The 15,746-nt window shown below is 35.8% G+C and overlaps 1 protein-coding gene across 1 annotated transcript; it reads right to left on the bottom strand.

Moving 5' to 3' along the window:
• Positions 1-368: 368 nt before the first annotated feature.
• Positions 369-15,266, bottom strand: LOC119829146 (chromatin-remodeling ATPase INO80). Its single transcript, XM_038351548.1, has 29 exons — positions 15,101-15,266; positions 14,672-14,917; positions 14,380-14,585; positions 13,632-13,826; positions 13,386-13,477; positions 12,721-12,916; positions 12,309-12,446; positions 11,848-12,044; positions 11,057-11,288; positions 10,527-10,706; positions 10,035-10,290; positions 9,710-9,856; positions 9,358-9,498; positions 9,153-9,274; positions 8,103-8,383; positions 7,664-7,881; positions 7,335-7,438; positions 6,878-7,039; positions 6,545-6,695; positions 5,757-5,884; positions 5,178-5,267; positions 4,881-4,958; positions 4,388-4,546; positions 3,621-3,723; positions 3,255-3,337; positions 2,970-3,084; positions 2,625-2,759; positions 2,201-2,390; positions 369-477 (listed from the first exon to the last, which is right to left on the bottom strand). The coding sequence occupies exons 2-29, from the start codon at positions 14,907-14,909 to the stop codon at positions 369-371; spliced, it is 4,446 nt and encodes a 1,481-aa protein (XP_038207476.1). The 5' UTR covers positions 14,910-14,917; positions 15,101-15,266.
• Positions 15,267-15,746: the final 480 nt, after the last annotated feature.

Raw genomic sequence — 15,746 nt, 5'->3', positions numbered from 1 at the left:
TCAATGGTCTACATTGCAGATGTGGACTGCTACCTGATTATAATTGCCACAATGATGTATTCTTTGTACGACAGAATATCCTGTAAATAAAGTCCATGTGAATAATATCAATTGGAAGTAATTTCATGGAAACAATGCAGTGAGAAGTTTACACACGTAATTAAATCCTAGTTACAACTCACAAAATAATCTATTAGTTTCAAGCAAAACTAAACGACCAAAAATGGTATGTAGTTTAGAACCATTTAGAAATTTTATCCCACCTTAGTAAATATATCAGTACAATTTATTTGCCTCTTTAACACCCCTGCGCCATAGAATATAATTTAATTAATTAATCACATTAGGCAAACAGATAACGCCAAACATTAATCGCGGAAGTGTGTCGTGACGCGGAATTCGCGAGTAGGCGCCGATGGGTGCGCGCCGCATGCTGATATGTCAGTATGCGTGTGTAATGGAACTATTTGATTGCTTCTGAATTATTTGAATTGAGATCTAGATATAAGCGGATAATTAATTGTGTCGTGGTGCTTTCTTTGCGTTTACTTCTAAGTGATTATTTTAACTGAGAAAAATAGTTCGGGATTAATAAAAACGTATTTGGAGTAGCAGGCTTTGAAATATGTAAGAACAAAGTCAGAAATCCAACGTTGGTATAAAACACAAAATCAAATACTTTGTATGGTCCAGTGCTAATTCTGTTTTTATAATAAGTTGATTTAAATTTAACCACATTTCACGAGAAGGGGAGAGAGGGACAGAAAATTAAAAAAAAATCCTGACGTAATTTATGGACGCCTCCTAATTGTTTTATCTTTACCTAGTTAAATACAATTATAGTATCTGTGTAACAAAAAATACTAGTATAAACTTAACTATGCTTCTTTTAAAGACTCCTTCTTTTTACATAAGAAACACTCACATACGGCAATTTTGCTTCACCTTTTCTTCACAAATTTGTTGGTAAAGGTCAAAAAAAATAAAAGCATATTTGAATTCATCGCATAACTTTATTATAATAAATTGGCAGTTTGTAACATCTTTCAATACATAGAATTATCCGGTATCAACAGATCAAAATTGATTAATAAATAAATTTATACATAGATGGTAAATACAAGCACATTGATAAACATAAATGCGAAAACTTATAATGGTTTCAAACCAAATGAATTTAATGTCCAACTTAAAATAATTCCTACCTAAATGATTTCATGTCGTTTAATAAATATAACAAAGTTTAACTTCGCCAGTTAGTATTGTAAAGAGAAATATATTTACATTATTTATATTGTAATTTTTAAATGTAAAATTAAAATAAAATTGCACTAGTAAGGTGGGTTTCTGCCTCTACAGCATCCGACATCGCACAATCTGTAAAAGATGAAATGATTTGGTTATACGTATTATATAATAAATTTCCACATTACATATAAATCAACTATCGTTACTAGAGCTTTTCTTTTCTTTAGTTTTTCTTTATTTTATAGCTTTTTTTTATATATAGCTGTAAAAATTAGCTTGTATCTAGTTACGAGCATTCCGCCCGCGGCTTCGCTTGCGTGGGGTTCGGTTATAACGCGCGATATGGCAAGGATAACCGAACCGTCTAAAAAGTATGCTACGTCCTTTCCCAAATTCAGCTCCACGTTCAAACAAAATTTCATCAAAATAGGTTCAGTTGTTTAGGCGTGAAAGCGTAACAGACAGACAGAGTCACTTTCGCTCCGTTCTTTCTTTCCGTCCGAGCTTTCCGTCCGCAGCTTCACCCGCGTGGAATTCGGTTATATCGCGCGACATGGTAAGGTAAGGTAAGTAGCGTATAGTCTTTCCCACGGTCTAGACTATTTGTCAAAATTGGTTAAGTGGTTTAGGTGTGAAGGAATCATCTTATATGATTTTATGTTTGTGAATAAGGAACTTCCATACAAACTTTCAACCCCTATTCCAACCCCTTCTACCATTTTGTTCGCGATAAAAAGTATCCTATGTCCTTTCTCAAGTTCCGTTCTATCTTCATACTAAATTTCTTCAAAATCGGTTCAGTGGTTTAGGTGTGAAAGCGTAACAGACAGACAGACAGACAGAGTTACTTTCGCATATATAATATTAGTAAGGATATAATAATGCGAAAGTGCATATAGCAGGGATTTAGTAATACAATAAATATCAAAGATGCGCACGCGCACCTCAGGGCGGCGGCGGCGGCGGCGGCGGCGCCAGCGGCACGAGCAGCGGCTCGCGCGGGCGGCGCGGGCGGCGCGAGGCGGGGCGCGCCGCGGCGCCGCGCAGGCGCGGCCGCCCGGGCCCGCGCCGCCCGCGCGCGCACCCACGGCTCTGGCTCTCCACTATCTCGAGGGGCATGTCGGACTCGAGCAGCAATGCGCCTGAGAATAGAAAAAAAAATATTTATTTAACGTCTTCATTGCTCTGGATGGAATATAGGACTTCACTTAATATACTCATTTTAGTTATTGTCTATCTTTATATTGCGAATTTTACTTATATAAAATCATTATAGTAGTTGTTGTTTTAATTCGTTGTTTTCTTGACAATTAATATTATATATCACATTAAAACTGATAAATTATCTAGTCAAGCCATATCCAGTGTCCACATACCGGCCGCTACGGCGGAGGCGTTGTCGGGCGGCGCGGGGTCGTGCCGGCGCGCGGCGTGGCGGGAGCCCCGCGGGCGGCCCCGCCGGGCCCCGCGCGCCCCCCGGCCCCATGCGCCGCGGCCCCCGCTGCTGTATGCTGGAAACAACATATTATTATCACATTAGTTAAGTCTTTAATATTTGCTATACAGCTGTAACGAATACTGGCATTTCTTTCTTTTGTTACAATAATGTTTACATTTTTAAATTATATTAAAGTTAAAAAAATTAAATACATCACATTCTCGCACGTAAAGTACCACGAAAATGCAATAGAAATGTCTCTCCAATACTCTTTCATACTCACACGTCGGTATGCTGTGCGAAACATCCACCATGAGATCCGCCTCATCGTCCACTTGTAGAGGACTTCCCGGTTCGGAGGCCGACTCTCGCGCGCGCTTAGACTCCGTCGCTGCGGGCTATACGAAAAACAAAGGTTTTGTAAGAATAAAAATTGTTCACCTATTTTGTAGACATATTATTTGTAGTAATATATTGTGCCTATTATATAGAATCCGCCTCGAAAGACCAATATTCTGATTAAGGCAAAACAGTTTTATAATATTATGTATTAGAAACATCTACTTACTGCAGGCTGCGCGGGCAGTATTCCTAGCTTCCTTTTTCTCTCTCGTTCTTCTATCATTTTCTTCTCTTCAGACTTTTGTCGATCTGTTTGACGGAAAAATGATAAATGTATTGATGATGTAATATTTAACATATTTATAATAAAATACTACTCAGACGGGCAAAAATCATACGTGTATTTTACAGAAAATGCGTGGCAAAACTGTATGGTATAAGTAATTTTTTGTTGCAATATTTCAAGTAATTATAATAAAATACTACTCAAAATAGTAAAAAAAACCATACGTATTTTGTTACAGAAAATGTGTGACAAAACCGTATGCCATAAGTTAAATACTTGAGACCATGATGGTTAAAAAAATCTCACATTTAAGTTCAATTTCTTCATCGTCGAGAAGCAACGACACCACTTCTTTCGGTTTCAGCGTGTCAGGTTTGAAGTTGCCGCCGCTGATCACCATTCGTTGAATCTGCATGTTTAAAACCATAATTAAGACGTTTTGTATCTACGGTAACAGAGAGGACGGAATAATATTCAGAGGATTTACAAATTTATCTTATTATCAAAAGCAGAACGCCAAAAGCGGTGATGTATGTAACTTTCTAACCAATTCCTAGTTCGCATATTGCGTGGGCAAATTAAACAATTCATAAAGTAAGTTACGTATATGTATGTTATCACAATTTGTGATTTTTCCTCTAGAAGAGATCACTTATATTTATACAAAGATGCCTCATGCGCTGTTATTTAACTTATGTTATCAATATTTTTATTTTCCCTTCGGCCTTTCTCAAAAGATAATCAATATATTGTACTGTTACTCTCTAAAAGGGTTCCCGGTGAGGACACACAAAAAAATGTGTCTCGGTCTGGCAGGACACAGAAGGCTGATCACCTACTTGTCCATAAAGAAAATCGATCAGTGAAACAGATGAATATCATCTGCCTCATACCCCAGTAGAGGACACGTGACTTCACTTTTTATATTAAATTACCCGCAACAATAGAAACAAAATTTAAAAATAATTTTATAGGCCATTTTTTTTTTGTAGAGCTGTATCATTCATCCAACTGATTATTGGAGCCCAATGAGTATCCGACACGAGTACAACGGTACGGTAGGTGGCGGTAACCTCGCTCTTCTCCTTGGCGCGCTGCAGGATGCGCTCCTCGATGGTGCCCTTGCAGATGAGCCGGTACACCGTCACCTGCTTGGTCTGCCCCAGCCGGTGCGCGCGGTCCATCGCCTGCTGGTCCACCGTCGGGTTCCAGTCCGAGTCGTAGAATATCACCTGCGCGACAATATCGCATTAGTAACTACCGATTTCGATTAGAAATTTTTTTTTTTTACAGGTGGCTCGCCTGATGGTAAGCGCTACCACCGCCCATTAACAATCTGAAGAGGCGTAAGGTAGATTGCAGACTTTACGCCTCTACCTTATTAGCATTACTTATAAGATGTTTTTTTTTTTTAGATTTTTTTTATATAGGTGGTCAACACACATTAAACTAAATTCAACCTTATTTGCATATGTCAAAAGTTGTATTTAAAAAGAACACTTATCTTTCACTCATGTTGGAGCGCCGTTTTTATAATTTACACTAATAATTAATTACAAAACTCACAGTGTCAGCAGCAGTAAGATTGATTCCCAAGCCTCCGGCACGCGTCGACAGCAGGAATACAAATATATCCGTACGAGCCTGTACAAATTGTTATAAATTATTAAAAAATGTATGAAAACAATAAAAATACTAATGTGATTAACTACTTGTATCCAAAATGTCATTCAATATTCATTGCATTGAATCAAACCAAACAAACTTTCACATCCATACTCCAAGCTAATTAAAAAAGTATCATATTTTATATTAAAATTTGTCAAGTACATATTTAGTAATAATATACTAAGAGAGATTTACCTGAAAATCAGCGACCATATCGCGACGCGCTGATATCTTACTCGACCCGTCTAACCGCATATATTTATGTTTCCTGTGCCACATGTATTCCTAAACACAATAACATTATTATTTTTAATAAAAAAAAAGACATAAAAATGTAAACAAAATCTTAGCTTACAAAATAACATAATATAAGGTATTATAACAAATCACAGAAAAAAAGGTTTTTGTAAATTCGCTTTTGTAAGGAATTACTATAAATTTCATTTATTTTTTAATAACTAGTAGCTCACCTCGGCTTCGCCCGTGGTACATATAATATCTATTAGTCTAGTCTATGTCAGTCAGTGAAATTGCAAGCTTTCCAATGGTGAAAGAATTTTTGAAATCGGTCCAGCGGTGTTTGCGTGAAAACATTACAAACGTATAAAAGTTTCCCTTTTTACACGCTTTATATTAGCTTCACCTGTATGTTTGTTTGTAACCGACTTCTTTGGGCGCGATTTTGACCCACTTTAAACGGCCAGATTTCGTTCAAACTTTGTAGATTTATTATAATATCAATATGGACGTGTAGATAAATGAAAAGAGACACACCTCTAAGAGATCAATCATCTTGGTCATCTGACTGTATATGAGCACTCTGTGGCCGCGTTCCTTCAGCCTTTTCAACAATGAATCTAACACTGTCAATTTTCCCGCGTCGCTCACCAGCTGATTTTTATCTGTTAAGAAATATTATCTCGGTCATTAACAAAAGTCGTGTATACGAGTGAAAGTTTATTTCGTTTATTCATACACATTCTATAAATCTTCTATCTCATATCATAATATATTAGTTTAAGTTATTTGATGTGATATAAATGTGTCTTTGTCCCAACATCTGCAATCACATAGGAAAATCATCACCTCTTATTTTCTTAAATCTTTGTGTAAGGTTGTGACGCTGAGTGTATATATTTTTAAGGTTTCTTTGTATAACTTGCCTGGAAGAGACGGCTCTGTACCCATAAGGTCGCCCATTGCGCAATTTGTATTTGTATTTTTGGACTATGTGCTGTTTCTTTTTGGTGTGTACAATAAAATAAACCTTTTTCAGAATTATGTACTTATAAGTTAAGTATATTATCCACCACTTTTTCTCTATAAAACTTTTCCTATATCCTAAGGTTGCTATGAAGATATCGCTTATCAGCGATAAGGCCACTTGCTGTAATATTTTTTAGTGTTTTCATATGTTCGCTTTTTTTATTTGTGCGAGTTCAATAAAATGTTGAGTATTAGACGCTCGTCAAACAAACAAATAAACTTTCACATTTATTATATTAGTGTGATAATTATTATTATAAAGTATCACTCATTCGTTCATTCAGTCATTCACCCACCCGGCACTTGCAGCGAGGCCCAGCCGTGCGGCGGGCGCGCGGCGGCGGCGCGGCGCGCCAGAGCGAGCGCGTGCGCGCCGCGCCGCGCCTCGTCGCCGCGGTGCGCGTGCGAGCGGGACGCCGCGAAGCTTTGCCGGGTTGCTGCGCACACCTGCAAAAAAAAACACATAATTTTTTTTTTTTTTTTACTTCAATATTATATTTTTACCAGCTGCCCTGTTAGTCACATTATCTGGAATTGGTGACGATATAAGAATAAGTTTTTTTTTTACCCTTCAACTTTCACCATAATTTCTATGTGCATCTAAAAAAAAATTTCGAAAGTGTACAAACCTTCTGCTGCACAGTATAAAGGAACGCGGGTAAGGGTGTGGCCACATCGCAATGCACCACGGGCGGCCGCTCCACGTGCGGGAATTCCGGCGCTTCTATTGGCTGCTTCTCGACCGGGATTACACCACCATCTTCCGTCTTTATTTCGGTCAACATTTCAGGCTGAAACATATAAAAAAAAAATTCTCAATCAACATCAATTTTAGGGAATGATCTATCTGCAAGTAAGTAAAATTAAAACACTGATATTGAAAATTATTTCAGATAAATTATTCCTAAAATACTTTTATATCCTGGTTTTTTGTTAGTAAATAAAATTTTCTGAGATTAAATATAAAAAATTAACCTAATACATATTATACATGCTTATTTTCTACAAAATTTTATTTCCTGTCAACATGATAACTTTCATACAAATCTGTATATTACATCAGTTTTTGTTCTTATAAATACATACCTGTCCACTGGCTTCTTTCAAATTCCTTGTACGAATCGCCCGATGTTCTATCGTCTCCGACATATAATTTATCGTGTGATTTGTACGTGTATAGAAAGGACCACCTAAGAAAACATTGCACAATCTGTTTTAGTATGTTTTTCATATAGAAAAGAACAGAACAGTACATTAAATAATAATCAAACGCTAAGAATTGAATTTCAACAAAAATTTTAATACATCATAGCAACTGAATGCAATAATTATAAATTACAAACAAAAAAAATAATAGAGTCCAAAACAATATATCTGTATTATACTTTGCCGTAAAACACATGAAATAAAATTACCATCAATCCACAATGGATCAGTAAACAACAAATCTCTCCACATGGTTGAATCATGTTTCCTCCTCTTCAAGACATCACCATCGGGACATACTAACAGCATATGTTTACGCATAACTTGGTCAAACTCATGTGATCTATCTGAATCACTGCTATACCACCATTCTTGTCTGTGACGTAATTTCTCATATTTTTCCAAACTCTCTTCTATGTGCAATATCCTAAAATGTTGATGTATTAATTTTATAAAAATCTACATTATATTCCCCTTATTAATCCTAATATTAAATTTTGAACTGGTTTTGTAGAAATATTTTAATTTAATTCTACATTTAAACTGATATATTTATAAACATAGATGGTAGTTAAATACTATATAAACTTAGTGTAACAAATAACAGAAAAACCATCTAATATTATAACTATAGTTAAAAAAACTCACGCGTATAACCACCCGCATAACATAACTCTATACAGCTCCATCGGCGACACGTCCATGAACCGGGTAAACGAGAAACACTTTTCACTATCACTAACACTTCTGTGCACATATTCAGTTGTCAACACATTCAGTTTATTATATAGTAGGTGTCTTTTTGAGGGTATAGAACGAAGTAGAATACAGTCTTCGGCAATAATCTTTGGTATATTGTAGTCGTCCACTTGCATTGCGAACGGGGATTTGACGTCGCGCCGCTCGAAAAGTTCTGGATGATTGCACACCTGGGGATGAACATTTTGTTGCTGAGTTCAACCGAAAACACACTACACCAGTGGCCATTTCACTGTTTAAGTTTAAAAGTCCAGCAAGACAATTCAATTAATGTCAAGAAAAGTCTCCATTACAATAGTCTTGTAAGACAAGAATGTATGAGAGTACTGAAATGTTTAATCATTTCTCTTTCTCTTTTGTTTTTCACTGCCTTTGTTTCTATATGGGGTACTTTTGTAGTGAGAACTGGCTATATGATAACTAAAACTATTCGTATGAGGTTTTAGTTACACATATACAATATGCAGAAAGAATTTCAACTTTTTTTACTTCAATGGTCTCTATGAATCACTTTTGTTTTATCTATTTGTTATCTGAATCAACGCCTAAGGCAGGAGCTAAACTATAAGCAATAAAAATTTAACTTTGTAATTTGTACGTGGTAGTCGAACACGCTTCGGCACGAATTGGGCCAGCTCGCACCGGGGATGTACCACACCCCCACAGAAGACCGGCGTGAAATAGCATTCTGCTGTGTTTCGTTCGGTGAGTGGGGGAGCCGGAGGCCCATATCCTTTTCCTTACCCTTCCCAGTCCTTTCCTTTATTCCTATCGCCAATCCTTTCTTAATCCCTTCCCAAAAAGTCGGCAATCCATTTGTAGAGGCGTAAGATCTGCAATGGACCTTATGCCTCTCCAAATGTTCATGGGCGGTGGTAGCGCTTACCATCAGGCGTCCCACCAGCTCCATTGCCGACTGTAACATAAAAAAAAACTCACCTTCCTAAATTGCATAACTAAATTCATAAGATTTGATGTAAAGTTTTTGTCTACATTATGTCCTGATTCAGATCCAATGGTATAATGCAACAACTCTTCTATTTTAATTTTCTTTTTTAATGCTGAAATAGAAATTTTTTGTGTAAATATGTCATAAACAATGTTTTTATCATTTAAACTAGTAAATCAATAAAAATTCTCTTACCTATATACAATAATTTTTGCCTTATAGTAAGTGGACAATGCACCATAATCTCAATTTTGTCCGATAACTCATTTTCTACGTCTTTTTTAATTCGTCGCAACATAAACGGTTTTAATATCATATGGAGCCGCGATAAATGTTCTGAAAAAAATATTATTCAAAACCTATTGCATGTGTGCATTCAAAATATCACTTTTATTTATATCACTTCACTATACTATTATATCACTTTCACATATTCAAAGAGAAAGTAGTGTAAAAATTTGTCTTGAAATGTAAATCAGTGAGGCTAAAACAAACTATGACTACAGTACTATTTATATGTAAATAGTAATTACACAGATATACATACTTTCATCAATAGTGCTCTTGTTCTCAGCGTGGCTCTCGATGTCTTTAGAGAACCACTCATTGAACTCTTCGTGAGAATCGAAAAGTGTTGGCATTATGAAATGGAGAAGCGCCCATAGTTCCGCCATGCTGTTTTGTATTGGTGTACCTGAGATAATAAATACGTTTATATGTTTGTTGTTCTTTCACTGAAAACCTACTGAATGGATTTTTTCAAACTTTACAACAATTTAGCTTATTTAAAATAAGACATGAGCTTTATAAATGGTAATTGTTATTGTCCGTGGGTTCGTCCGCGGTACACACTATACACATATACCACAAACCTGACAACAATAACCGATTCCGACAGCTGAAGCCCAACAGCAGTTTCCACCTCATACTGGCCGAGCTCTTGATGGCCTGCGCCTCATCCAATATCATATACTGCCAGGACACACGGTTCAAGTACTTGAGGTCGGAGACTACAATCTGGTATGAAGTGATCACCACGTGGAACGCCGCCTGCTGAGTGTGCAGGTCTTTGCGTTCCCAGAACTGACGCAAGATCTTACGTTCGCTGGGACTGCCCCAGTATGGCACCTGGTTGAATGATAATTTTTTTAGATTTGCTCAAAGTTAGAAAAAATGGTCTCTCAATCGACTTTGATAACTATTGGGGATGGGGATGATAACTATTATGAAGGGATATCTATTTATCTGTCATACAATACTAATATACAAAATTATTTAGATATTACATAATTGTATCTTTATAAGACACTATTTTTTTATTGTTATTGATTGTACTAAAACTCACCAATAAAATTACAACTCACCACTTTGAAGTCAGGTACAAATCTCTGCATTTCCTGTTGCCAATTATGTAATGTGGAAGCCGGAGACACCACCAAGAATGGTCCCCATACACCAAGTCTCTCAGCCACATGGCATAGAAACGCTATACACTGGACCGTTTTGCCTAGACCCATCTCATCAGCTAATATACCACTGATACCCTGAAAGTGAAATTAGTATTAGAGAATTGTTATATAGAAATTTTCATTCATTGATTATTTCTTACTATTCATTTGAAGAAAAACTGTAATAGAATGTTTATGTATTTATGAACATAAAAAAGCACAATTTCGTGCTCTTGTTCTAGATCCAGGTTTTTGTCCATTTAGATTACACCCACCTTTACACACTCACCGCGACCATAGCACTAAACAGAGCGTCGAGCATTCGTACGAACACTAATTACATCGCTCACAAATCAAAATATTGTATAACTTCTACCATCCATCAAAGCTTTACACACACATACACTGTTTCTTTCATATACAGCACGGTCGTTTCGCCCCCTCACCTGGTCGTACAGGTTGGCGAGCCAGTTCATCCCCTTGAGCTGGTAGCCCTTGAGCGTGCCGCGGAAGATGTCGGGCTGCGCGTGGTCGCGCGCGCGCTCGGCGCGCTCGCCGCCGGCGCCGCCGCCCGCCGCCCCCGCCGCCGCCGCCGCCGCGTCCACGGCGGCCGTGCGCGCGCGCTCCGCGCGGAACGCCTCACGCGCGTTGCGTGACGCGCGCGCCTTCATCGCTTCGCTGTCGGTCAATTTTTTATTATTTTTTTTTATTTAATCTCTAAACACGAGTAATGATCGGTTCCAATAAAATTAAAACAGATCGTTTTATATGCTACCACGATAAATATGCTAGCAGTAAACGCGTAAGTGCCAACCGTTTCTATAAGAAACAGAAGGTTAAATCACCAACAATACATTACTAACGGATAGTAGTTTTACTTATTACGCCAAAACAAAAACAACTCGTGTTTTTTTTTTTTTGTTTTGTTATTTTCTTTACATAAGTCGTACATGTTATTAGTAATTAGTAAGTATAAATCCACATTTACACATTAATATGGTGTATTGTTTTGTGCACGACACAACATACCATATAAAAAATATAATAATTAAATCTACTTATTGTTCAATTTACATTAAAGTTTTTCACTGTTTGTCAGTCCCTGGTTAAATTGTGTGTAAACATTAAACATATATATTATATACCTATATTATATACCTATAAAATCTTAATCCTTTATTTTGACTAATATGGATTGAAACCTTGAAAATAAAAAGTATTAAAAAATATCCTTTACCTATCATAATTATCAATGGCAGCCAGCCTCGGGTCCCTATCTTCGTCCAATTGTCTTAGTATCCTATCTGCGCCACTGTCCCCCTCTTCAGTGGTATTCAACTTGCGTTGCATGAAATGCGCGTACAGTTCCGTTTGTGTTATCAAGAAATTAAGCTTTCGACGTTGACGTTTAGCTTCCATTAATTCCACGTCCATCTTAAACATAGCAATTACACATCTGTTAAAACACAATTTAGAAATTCGTGCGCATGTTACAAAAAATGATAGAAAACTAATTAAAAACGTAAACCTGACTTTAAGTATTAAAAAAAAATTGGCTAAAATTGGAAAATTAGACAAAAAATATTAGCAGTATTTACAAAAAAGTTCCAAAAGGTTGTATTGTTAAACTACATCAAATGCAGGATATTGTTTATTACTGTTACACAGACATATCTTTCAAAAAAACAATTATTTTACCTTCCTCTGTTCCTCTGCCTCCCTTTCCATCCTCCTGCGCGTCTCCCTCTCGGCGCGGTCGTATCGCCGCCAGTACGCTTGCATTTCGCGACTTAACCGCTTACAGCGCCATACAGTTTCCTTCATATTCTTCTGTGACTGTTAAATGTGGAAAAGAATTTTAAAGTAAAATATAATAATGCACATACTTTTGGTTTTTATACATATTTGTTTTTTTTGTAAAGGCATAACAGATTAACAATTATTATATTAATATATTATGATTATTTACAAACACCATCACAAAACGAGGAAGATCTCAATTTGACTCGTTTTTATTTTTGGGCTTTATTATGATGTCAATTTTAATAACAAGTGTCTATCCACAAAAAAAAATTGACTCAATAACATTTTAAATATGTCTAAAACCAACCTGCATTGCGACATGCCTCCAATGCTTACTACACAAAGTAGCCAGCCTCTTTCTCTGCAACATCAGTTCTCTGTGAGTCGCAGTTCTTGCTCGCTGCACTTTACCCAATTCCTTCTTCACCAATAGGAACCAATGGCGCTTGCGTCGCGCGGTTAGCGCTTCCGGACTCTTGAGTGTGGAGATTTTCTTTCGACCCCTTAAAAATAGTTTACTTTATAATTTAAAAACACAATAATATAAAACTTTTTTGTCCATTTTCTCATCATAATTTCTGATGGTTTTATTGATTTTTATGTTTTCATTTCTAATTTCCACTTTATCTATATCGATTTGTGAGTTTTACAAATCATAACAAGAAAAACTATCTTTACACAAAATTAACTTGAGAAATTTTCCACCAACATATATCTCAGGAATTTTTATATCATAAAATCAAGTTTCCGCATATGAGCGCCGCAAAGTCTTTCTCCTTTCCATCCAACTTTGGGTTGGATGGAAAGGAGAAATGATGGACTGATGAAGATGGACTTTTGATGATAAACTATATCTGTTAGTACCAAACTAACAGATATAGTTTATCATTACATGTTAATATAGATTGAATGAATTGTGAAATTCATAAAAATGTTGAAAAAACCTATACATTCAAAATGTATCAAATTTACCTGACACCAGACTTTTCAGCAATAGTGAATTCATCAGTATCATTTTCTTCTTTTATATGTTTAACTTGGTCTTCCCAGTCAGTCCCATCTGGCTGTAATTGAAACATAGAGATTAAATGTAAAAAAACAATCCCACACTTAACTATATTATAATAACATTATATTACTAGAATCTTGAATATAGATGCTATGTAAAAATGTTATGTAATCATCTAATATTATTTAAAAGAAAAAAGTACAACTTACAACATCACTTCCATCAGCTTGACCTTCTTTTGCTCTAACTTTTCTAGACTTTTGTTGAGGTCTAGACAAACCTTTATCTGAGGGCCTCCCTCTTCTGCCCCTTGTGGATGCTGGTGGAGGCCTATTTATGCGTCTTTCAGGGTAACGGTCTATAGTTGATAATAAACCCGCTCCATAGTACATATATCTAGAGTTCTATAAAAAACAAAACATGTTTTCATTTGCTAATCCATGATAAAATTAATTTATACAGAATTAGATGAGCGTTTTTTTCTTATTATATATATAGTTCATTATAATTAATGTGGATAAGATGCCTCTTTAGTGCTCTTCTTCATATTTAAATATGTTTTTTTATTATTTATTTCATCTTGTTTTGATGGTACACATTTAAGATTATAGTATAGATGTGTAAAATATATTCAAGCTTATTACTATTAATATGACAGGATCATTTAGATATAAATACTAAAAATATATTTTTTTTATTAATTGAATACTGAGAGTACTTTAGGTGAGATTCAAAAACATCCAACACTAAAACTAGTTATTGGTCTAACTCACAATAAGAGTTACACCTGTAGAACTGTACCTAATTATTTTTAATGGTCATAAAACCCATACTTACTCTGATTATGTCACAATGCAGGGACAAAACAAACCACCTGTAAACTCTAATCATCTCTAACACATTCCGTTTACTTCTGCTTATAAGATAATTGTTTTAGGAAACAATAACTCAACTTACACCTGGATCCTTATAATATGATTTAATATACTTGTTATGAAACTTTCTCTCTTTCAATAAACATTTTATTCTATAGTCTTTAGCAGCTGGACTATCATCATCACTGCTTGTATCAGATTCTGATGAAAGGAGAACATCCCGGAGCCACTCTCTTTCTTCACCAACTGATGACAAGTTATACAAACGGAGACGATCACTCTGTCTTTCTAAAAATATGAAGAAACTGTTAATGAGCAAATATATAAGACTCATTTACATGAAATTTAAAATCCTGTTTATAATAAATTTATACCTTGTTTTGATGTGACTACACCATGCATTAGCTTATCCCCTTTGGACATTTCATTGCTGATAGATAAAATATCTGAATCATCGCCACTATCACTTCCACCATCAGAATTAAGTATTCTTTCAACTTGATTCACAAAAGGTCGGATATCTAAGGCGGCCTCCAAACGCTGAATATGTATGGGTCGAGCAACTTCATGTCGTTTTAATACGGTCTTTGCGACCATGGACTTCTCAGACATTTCAAATCCTGGAATGAGAAGGAAAGTCAAGCTTCCTAACCTAATAGGCATACAACACTTTTGTACCTTAAAACGGTATGAAACAATTCAAAACAAACGTTTGCGGGTGCTATATTGATATTGTATGCCTAATGTACAATATGATGTACGATAGGACTAAGTATGTGAATATTATGAAAACTTTTACTTACACCAAATTTGGGTTCCCCAGAATGTTGGCACGTTGATTACTTAATACAAAATTCCATGAGATTAACAAAATGGCGAACGAGAATATTCGACAAATTGCTGTCAATGTCGCCGCCCAAGCGGCGCACATAACTACTCATTTCGTATTTGAGCTTGAAAAAACACGAACCCGCCATAACAACGAAAGAATTTTGACATCTGAAAATTCATTGTTCAGGTCTACCATTGGTTAAAATTAACATTGACGTTAGATTTACCAATCAATGAACGAGATTGCATCAAGGAATCCAATAAAGCTAGAAGATATTTCACCAAGGCATTTGTAATAGAAAACAAATATTTGCAGGCTAATCAAATAACGTTCAAAAATTTTTACTAAGAATATGATAAAACAATTAACCTAATAAATCTAAATCTACTACTACTGAAATATCACTTGCCAACAGAAAAAATATACAATGTGAAATATACAGAAAACTTTATCATAAAAAATGTATGGTGTCCTTATATAGAAGGTGATCTTAATTTCAGCAAATGGTTAACTGTCGGTACCTACATAATAGTGCTACAGGTTACACGAAACTAGAAAAGCGTGCAAATGTATTGCCAGATTTATTGGATATAGATTGATTCATTTTTATAGAAATC

The sequence above is a fragment of the Zerene cesonia genome, chromosome 9, assembly GCF_012273895.1.
Source record: "Zerene cesonia ecotype Mississippi chromosome 9, Zerene_cesonia_1.1, whole genome shotgun sequence".
Lineage (NCBI taxonomy): Eukaryota > Metazoa > Arthropoda > Insecta > Lepidoptera > Pieridae > Zerene > Zerene cesonia.
The sequence above is the reverse complement of the archived record's forward strand: the minus strand, read 5'-3'. Positions and strand labels throughout refer to the sequence as shown.

Coding starts and splice junctions, on each gene's coding strand:
- LOC119829146 (XM_038351548.1), bottom strand. CDS start 14,909: ATGTCTGAGAAGTCCATGGTCGCAAAGACCGTATTAAAACGACATGAA. Junction 12,045..12,308: donor AGGCAGAGGAACAGAGGAAG/GTAAAATAATTG, acceptor GCTATGTTTAAG/ATGGACGTGGAATTAATGGA. Junction 9,499..9,709: donor CAAGAGCACTATTGATGAAA/GTATGTATATCT, acceptor TATTTTTTTCAG/AACATTTATCGCGGCTCCAT.